The sequence below is a fragment of the Buceros rhinoceros genome, unplaced genomic scaffold, assembly GCF_000710305.1.
Source record: "Buceros rhinoceros silvestris isolate BGI_N320 unplaced genomic scaffold, ASM71030v1 scaffold9083, whole genome shotgun sequence".
NCBI lineage: Eukaryota > Metazoa > Chordata > Aves > Bucerotiformes > Bucerotidae > Buceros > Buceros rhinoceros.
Genome location: NW_010405346.1, coordinates 3,512 through 12,019, shown reverse-complemented (window position 1 = coordinate 12,019; position 8,508 = coordinate 3,512). Strand labels below are relative to the sequence as shown.

General features: G+C 44.0%; 1 protein-coding gene across 1 annotated transcript in view; it reads right to left on the bottom strand.

Annotated features, from left to right (window-relative positions):
• Positions 1-8,508, bottom strand: part of LAMB1 (laminin, beta 1) — a 40,662-nt gene that overhangs the window by 30,130 nt on the left and 2,024 nt on the right. The window contains exons 2-10 of the mRNA XM_010133685.1: positions 8,255-8,328; positions 6,133-6,321; positions 5,956-6,019; positions 4,298-4,500; positions 2,900-3,020; positions 2,544-2,732; positions 2,013-2,192; positions 1,484-1,596; positions 434-513 (exon numbers count right to left, since the gene is read on the bottom strand). Of these exons, the coding sequence (XP_010131987.1) occupies positions 434-513; positions 1,484-1,596; positions 2,013-2,192; positions 2,544-2,732; positions 2,900-3,020; positions 4,298-4,500; positions 5,956-6,019; positions 6,133-6,321; positions 8,255-8,328 (1,213 nt within the window). The remainder of the gene's footprint in view (positions 1-433; positions 514-1,483; positions 1,597-2,012; positions 2,193-2,543; positions 2,733-2,899; positions 3,021-4,297; positions 4,501-5,955; positions 6,020-6,132; positions 6,322-8,254; positions 8,329-8,508) is intronic.

Sequence of the window (8,508 nt, the reverse complement as noted above, 5' to 3'; positions counted from 1 at the left end):
CTTTCTGCCAGGTGATAATATTTCACGGAGGAGTGGAGGGGATAGACAGCCGGTGAGACAATCCCATAGCGATCCCTGCCACAGGTGGGGTGTCCACAGGCTGTGACAACCTACACAAGTCACAACCAGACCAGTCTCAAATTTCCCTGGTGTGTAACTTGGGTAACTTTTGTGGCTTTAGAGAAAAGCAGGATGTTTCAAAGGGTTTGTAAAGGGAAGGAGGGAAAAAAAAAAACAAAACAGAGAGCAAAGGAACATGCTGCTGTTGATAAGCCTGGGGTCAGACATGTACAACAAACTCTTCTAGCTGGGCAGAAAGATGGTCCCAAACATTGTCCTTCAGAGCTCACTAAGCCCCGGATGCTGCAGTTGCAAACGAAGTGCAACTCACTGGGGTGAATGATTACAGCAGAGTAACCAGGATGAGACTCACTTATTGTTCAGTGCTCCTCCCTGGTCACAGTCGCATGGCCGACATCCATCCATGTCGTTGCTCAGGCCCCAGTGCTCTGGCTGCGGGAGGAAACATAACCAGCACTGTAATATGGTGCCAATTTAAACCTAAAGGTGCATTTTGAAATACTCAGCACAAGGTATCCCAGACTACCCTCCAACCCATGAATTCTGCTCCCCTGGTTGTGGTTCTACCCCCACAACACAAGCTCCCCACCTGCTCTCCTCCACCTTGTTCACCATCTCTCTTGAGAAAAAAAAAAAACCAACACATCTTTCTGCCTAGCTTTAAAAGCAAGATTCAGGAGGATCCAGCTCAGAGACCTCACTCCTACTGCACTGCTTCACACCAGTTCAGGCTCCTGACCCGTGAAGGGCTTGGAAAATTGCAGCCCCGCACATCACGCCACACCAGAGTTGAGTATGGGACTTTGTGCAGGTCACTGCCCTTGCAGGGCTGCTCCTCTGCAACTTGCTTGCTGGACAGGCAGAGAGCCTAGTTTAGCTTTTCCATGTCGTTCACTGTTAGATAAGACAGCCTGTCAGTGTTTACACAAACACATCCTGTTATCTGACAGTGTGTTTCTGTAACACTCCAGCACACGTAAACGCCATATGGAAATGTATGCATGTGAAATAATTCCTCCCTAAAATAATGGCCTGTATAGAAAGCAATTTTTTTGGTAACTCTCCTCTGACCATTTTGTCTTTCACCCCAGCGAGGGCTCCAGCAGAACTGTACCAGATTCCTCTCTTTTTCACAGAGCAACTGCTACAGATATTCTAATGTCTCACTCCTTATGGTCCCAAGAATTAATATGGATGCTCTTGTCTGCTTGATGTGTCTTTCAGCTCCCCGTAACAGCATGCTTCACAGCTCCAGATATACCCAGGTGCCTGCTCCGCCTGAACGCCAGGAGCCTGCTCGCCGACAGTCGGAAACAGCAGCCAGCACCTTGCTCCATGCTTTCCACACACCAGCCTCCCTCACACCAGCATCTCCTAATTTGTTTTACGGGAAGCTACGTACCAGGCAGCGATCGCACTGCTTTCCTGTCACCAGGCGCTTACAATAGCAGTTTCCTGTCTCCGAATCACAAGGATTCCCCCCGGGATGGGTACCCAGCGGATTACATGCACAAGCTAGATTGGGAAATACAAATAGGCAGGTTAAAACACAGGACTGGAGTTATGTTTCAGACAGCAGGCAACTTAAATATTTACATTAAAACTTACTCTGAATTCCCCAGGACAGAGACTAATTGCAGATGTTGCCTACCACTGATTTCAGTAAAACTTCCCTGGCTTAGAGATTCATAATTAAAAACAGTAAGGAGGATTATGCTATTTCCACTTAATACACTAGGAGGATCAGCTGGGGAACTGAGTTTTAAGGACAAGTGGTCTCCAAGCTATAGCAAATCTACAAGAATACTTTTCCTTTAGCAGAAACATGAAACAAAGTAAAAAAACCCACCCCACAAACCAACTTCCCCCAGCTTTAACAGCTCGTCAAAGAGCTTCTGATCACACAGAAAGGAACACATGTTTTCACTCACACTGACAACCCGCTGGGTCTTCGGCACTCAGGCCATAGAAACCTTCTTTGCAGAGGTCACAACGCTCCCCTTCGACAAATAATTTACAACGGCATTGTCCGGCAATGAGGCCAGTGGAGAAATCAGTGTAGCGATCGCAGATGCCACCATTTTGGGAGCCAGCTGGGTCACAGTTGCAAGCTAAGAAAGAAGCATCGCACGTGTTTTATTAACTGCTACAAAAGAAAAGGCCAAGTCTGACGCTGAATGATTTAAACTCAGCTGTTGTATAGAGAGTGTGTATCATTCCTGCACGTCTTACACACGACATGGGTGGAACACATCATGACCACATAAATTCCTAGATTCCCAAAGAGAAAACAAAACCCATCCAGGCTCGCTCAAGACCTCCAAGACAACCACCTTTCCTCAAGGATCTCTAGTTGGGAGCACAGAATTAGCCACAAGAAGGCCAGAAAATCCTAAATTTTCCCCGGACCATAGGTGGGATGCCATGGCCATTCCCACCCCAAGAAGTGGGGCTGCACTTACGTTCACAGACATCAGGGTCCCGCAGATCCCTCTCCGGGTGCTGGAAGTAGAAGGGCTTGCACTGCTCACAGTTGCGTCCAATGGTGTTGTGCTGGCAGTCATCACACACTCCCCCGCTGGTATTCCCCGTTGTCATGTACACAGCCATGTCAAAGTGGCACTGGCTGGAGTGGCCATTGCAGTTGCACTCTGTGACAAAGACAGAAAGCAAAGAGTCTAGTCCCAGAGGAGATGCAGTTCTGCAGAAAAGATACACCAAAGTCAACCAAGGAACATGCAGGACTTCACATATTGTTTTAATTCCCAAGTAACAACATGTAACGCTCACACCAGATCTGTATTTTATTCAAACTCACTTTTGCACGCGTTACTGTTGCGGCCTTCAGCAGGTCGCCAGGGTAAGTCATGGTAGAAGTCCAAACACTGTTCACAGTTTAACCCTTTGGTATTATGTCTGCACATGCAGTGCCCATGGACCTGTCATTAAAAAAAAAAAAAAAAAAAAAGATTACAGTTGGTTATAAAAGAGAAAGGGGGGAAAAAAAAAGAGCTATGCTCCAAATGGTGCAAAACATAGCTTAGTACAAAACGGATATGGTTTTGAACACTTTCATGAACGTAACTGAATGCAGGAAGACATAAAGAGCATAGGAGTGTCCTTTACTGCTAAGGTAAGAATGTCCTCATACAAATTTGTCTTTCTTTCCTTACAGAAACTAATGCCCGAATAAACGCTTTTAGACACGAACAAGGAGAGCATAGTTCCACCTCAGTAATCATAAAAACCTCTTAGACCTGAAAGTTAGCTGTTTATTAGTTATTAACATGCATCTAGTTATACTAGCATGTCCCTAGGTCACTAGCCTAGTGCTTTCTTTCCAGCCCTACCCTGGTCCTCAAAGCAAAGATGACAGTTTGGATCGGTTTTATCCATCAACTCCAGACTTTGCCTTCGACACGTACAGAACAAGCAGTAAGTAGACCAACAGTGATTGTGTGACAGCAGCCACCATAGACAACGAGGACTACCAGTACCAGAGCCATGATTTTGAAGGAAAAACCAGTCTCGCTGCTGCTTGATTGGAGACACTTATGGGAAGCGCAGGGCAACGGAGCATACCCGCTCACCGGCATCCTGCAGCCTCTGGGACAACCCACCCAACCTCCCCATATGTCTCCACATTCTCATCCAGTTAATAACTCACTCATTAACAGGGGTGCAATTACTGCTTGTCAAGCAAAAATCATGAGAAAAAGGAGAACCCAAAAGGGATGTGGCACTTAGGCAGCAGTGTACAATGCAGGCAGCAGGATTTTCCTTCAGAACCAGCTATTAATTAGGGCTACACCTTCCTCTTCTCAGCTGATAACAACCCATAGAAACAGTCACAAAGGAGTTTCATCCTTTGATGCCTCTATTCACTTCAATTTTTAGGGTAACCAAGTTGACCCACACATCCTCTCTGGCCCCATAGGGTTACACTCCCTTTCTCCATTCCTGCCTTTAGATTTCATCAGGTCTGTAACACAATTAGAAAAGGAATGCTAAAACAATTTTCACCTCATCTGAGCTCTCTGGGCTTGATTAACATCAGTAATGACAGATGTGTTTGCTGAGGAGGAATAGTTTCAATGTGTTTGAAAATTAAGGGTGGGGAGTGGGAGGACAGAGTGTCACCCTCAAATGTGTGTTCAAATCACTTAGAAGAGGCATAGACAGGAATGGCTTTATGCAGAAAACTCTGAATATTTACCATTCCTTCCACTTCCTCATTAATGCCATCCACTGGCGCACACTCGCTGGCGTGTCCATAGCAGAAACAGTTCCCGCGAACCACCATGTCGTAGATGGCATAGTAGTACTTCTCCCTGATCTCCATCCTAGAGTCCAAGAGATTATCTCCCAGCGTGTGAAGCTTGATGAACTTGACTCTCAGATTTGTGATCTTTAATAGATCTGCAGGGGACACACACACAAAAAAAAAACCCCAAACCCCGTTTTGGAATTATTTACCTGATACTGTTTTGAATGCGAGGAAGGCAGGAGTGACTTGCCAAGGGCAGATTAGATCAGATTTAATTCCAGCACTTAAATACTACACATCACATCACTTCATACTCACAAGTTTTCAAAAAATTACATTATGTTACTACAGGCTGATCACTGTATAACTTAGTTTAAGCCTAAATAAAAATACCGGCCTATTTTATTGAAGATATACAAAGGCACAAACACAAATATTAAAGGCGTGCACAACAGTACCACTGAAAGTCACTGGTTCTTCGAGGCTTTAAAATGCAAGATGGGCAAGGACCTGATAATAAGGAACTAGTGACAAATGGACCAAGTGCTTTAAGAGTTATGAGCCTTTTGGAAAAAATCTTAGTTGGCAACAAGACACAAATATTTCTTCTTTCTTATATGCCCAACTTTCCTAACAAATGTAATCACTTACACTTTGCTGTAAGAAGCAACACCCCATCCCTGACCAAATACAAAGGAGTTCTCCAGGGATAATCCATGGGAAGACAATATTGCAGTAATTATTTCAGTCTAAATGTTCACTTTTATATTATGAATCCCGCATAATTTCTTATAGGCCTGAAAGAAAACACTTCAAGCCCATGAAAGCAGAGTTTCTCCTTAAAAATGTTGGTTAAAAAACCATTCAACAGATACAGAAACTAGCAGATACTCTTCTACCTCAGATATTTGCTTCTGCTCCATTTAGCTTTACACTGAAGGACATGAACCGAAACTGAGAACATATTAAATCAGAGGTCAAGTTTAAGGTCAAGCACTGCAGTTCCCCACACAGGCCAAACACCTCATGAGGTTTCTCTTTGAGCAACGTTCAGCAACAGATCTCTCTACCTTTTTATTCCTGGATTGTCATGACTGTACACAAATGCTACAGTAATTTGTGTTTTGTGACTGCATCCGTGTGGTCCAGCCACACAGTGCTACCAAGGCCAAGCATTCCAACATTCTGACATTCTAAAAAAATAAAACACAACCCCCTTGATTTTAACTAGAAATGCAAAATTACCTAAGTACCTTTGTAGTTCTGCATTGTTCCTTTCTGAATACCGTACAATTACGGGATCATGTTCCAAGGTTTCTCTCAATGACTGCATGTATTTTGGGAAAAGAGGGTCTTTAATGAAAGTAAATCTCCGACCAGTTAAGAAAAGGATCAACTACAACGATGTGTGTAAGAGCAATCACTTGAGTAGGCAACACTGATCATGACTTCCCAGCATGTCACTGAGTTAGGAAAAGAAGCAAATGTATTCATGTGACTTCAAAACTGTTATCAGGGCTAATGCATGGCTTTATCCGTGGCTTACTGGGTTTTGTAAGCAAGTAAGTAATGTTTTCAATGAACCTGGAAGGCAACTGCATACATACTTTGAATCCTTGGACTGTATGGATCTTCAATTCGAAAAGCGGGATCTAAAACACGATATATTACCTGGAGGAAAAATGATACAACGAAAGATTCAGCTTTAAAAATAAGAGAATCTGGATTTGTATGGGAAGAGTCTATACCATAAACATATTGAAATAAAACCCAAACCCTCTAACCTCTCCCTCTGTTGAAGGTTCAATGTCAGAGTATCGGGAATCACAAATGATATCATCCACTTTCTTCATGGGTCCAGTTGAAATCCCAGGGAATGAGCTCTCACAGTCATATGCAAAATACCTATATACTTGCCACGTTTTTCCAAAATCAGATGATCTTTCTATCAGCATTGCAGCAGGACGGAATGTCTAACAGTAAGAAAGTCAAAAGAGATTTTATTTGGTTAATTATTACTTGCATTTACATTGAGCACTTTCAAGTTTGAGCAACCTACCTGTCTGGATTTTATCTCTCTCCATGCACTATTTCTAGTATTTGGAAATATTGGAAAAGTTTTTCTACCGATACACCACTTCCTGCTCAGAGGCAGATCTTTTAAACATCACACCACAGACTACCCATCTTTCAAAGATGGCACTCGGTGGCCAAGTGCTTAAACACACTCACATTAAATAAGCAAGCTTTTAAAGTTTTTTGGGTTCCAAATCCTTTCTCAGAACTAGGGGTTAAAGCAGGGCTTTAGAGAGATGATAGGATTTTTTCCACTGCTTGTGGTAAGCAGCACAGCCTTCTTTGTTGCTCTATCTCCTTGCCTTATCTTCTGCAATGGACCTAATGGGCCTCTTCTCCTGCTCTGCGGACCAGAAGGCCCCTGCCAGTGCTTCCCCTCCAGCTCTGATGCCCAGAAGTTCTTGCTGAGCAGTTACCTCTGATGCTCAGTGAAGCCCTGCGATTGCCCACCTCTTTGTCTGACCACACTACCTTTTGCAGAGCCTCTGCCGCCCAACGCCAGCTGTGCTCTGTACTGCATTAAGAAAACCACCTTCAAGGAGATTGAGAGGTTCACCTTCATCCACTCCTGCTCCATTTGATACCTCTAATCCCCAGTGACCCTCCTCCACCCGGCTTTGACCAGACTCCTGCAGGCTGCATTTGCTTCACACAAACCACTGTCCTTCTTACCACACACATTTAACTCTGGAACACTTAGTTAATGAGATTTTTAGAAATTTTTTAGTCACTCTGTCATAAAAGACTCGTGTCAGTTTATGTGTTACCTTTCAAAAAGCAGATATTAACACCTGGCTTGCACTTACCAAGAAATGCCAACAGTGTCTTCACAAGTTTTCTGTATTCAGAGGAGGCCCTCCCAGAGCCAAGCACAAAAGCATTTCAGTCACAGCTAGAAAGAAATTTTCTTTCTGCTTCCTGGCTGAAAATATCACCCAACTTACAAACTGGTATCTCACCTAACAAAAAATGTAGCAACCCAGAGGCAAGGCAGCTCAAGTGTCTACCACGCAAACAAAGCAAACAAATCATTAAAACTGACTTTCCTCCACAGCCTTCCTCCTGATGGCAGACCAAGCCCAGTGGCACCAAGGTATGATGGCCACAGTGGCTGCATTGGGTCAGGGGTCTCTTGGGGCTCTCTCACTGCTGAGGTCCAGCAGAAAGGACTACTTTCCATCTCAGCCACCACCCTGAGGCAGGGGTAGAAACCCAAGTCAATCCCACAGGAAAGAGGAACAGGCTCTCCTAGAGAGCTGATGGGTGAAACTAAAGAGACTAATTTGTTTACATATGAAGAGCAGGGATTTAGCCCTGCAGGAACTGCAGCCCCTGAAACCTCAGCTGAAGGTTCCTACTAATGCTTCCCTGCAATTTAGGATGTACGGGACATATTCTGCCATTCCAAGACATCTGTTCGTAAAGAAACAAAGACACTTTGTGTACAGATGTTCCTTCTTCCTGAAGACCTTTCCATTTGCCAAATGAAAACAGATATCATGGCCAATTTTTTTTAAAGAAGAAAAACCCTTGCTACTATATGATTTAGTGAATGAGGTTCTAGAACATGACCACGAGAGTGAGAGACCAAGACAAACCCAGCTTCGGTATGAATCCTTCCGCAGCCTCACTGGATTTCATACACGACTTAAGCCACAAGTCACAACTTGGCCTTCCTGCACAGCTTCAGCAGAAGTTAATGGCTGGCAGTTCTGAAATACCAGGCAAACAGCTCAGACAAAGCCCAAAGCCTATAAAAGACATGAAGAACTAGGAGACCTCTCATTTCCTTGTGTTTTAGGGTTTGAGGTAAGGCTGTGGTTTCCTTACCTTGAAGGTCATAATAAGATGAGTGAAATGAAACTCAGCCTCCAGGTTCAGCTGGATAGTCACATTTTCCAAACCTGCAGCGGCATAGAAAAGAAGCCATGCAGCAAACGATGACACCCACCACACTCTATGTCTAAATTTTGACAAAGTGCTTCACTCCAGTGGCATAGAGACTCTTCTCTTTGCCACTTGGTTCTGTTGTCAAAAAGGGATAAGAGGGTTAGTGCATTACTGAGGTACAGGGGAGACACCAA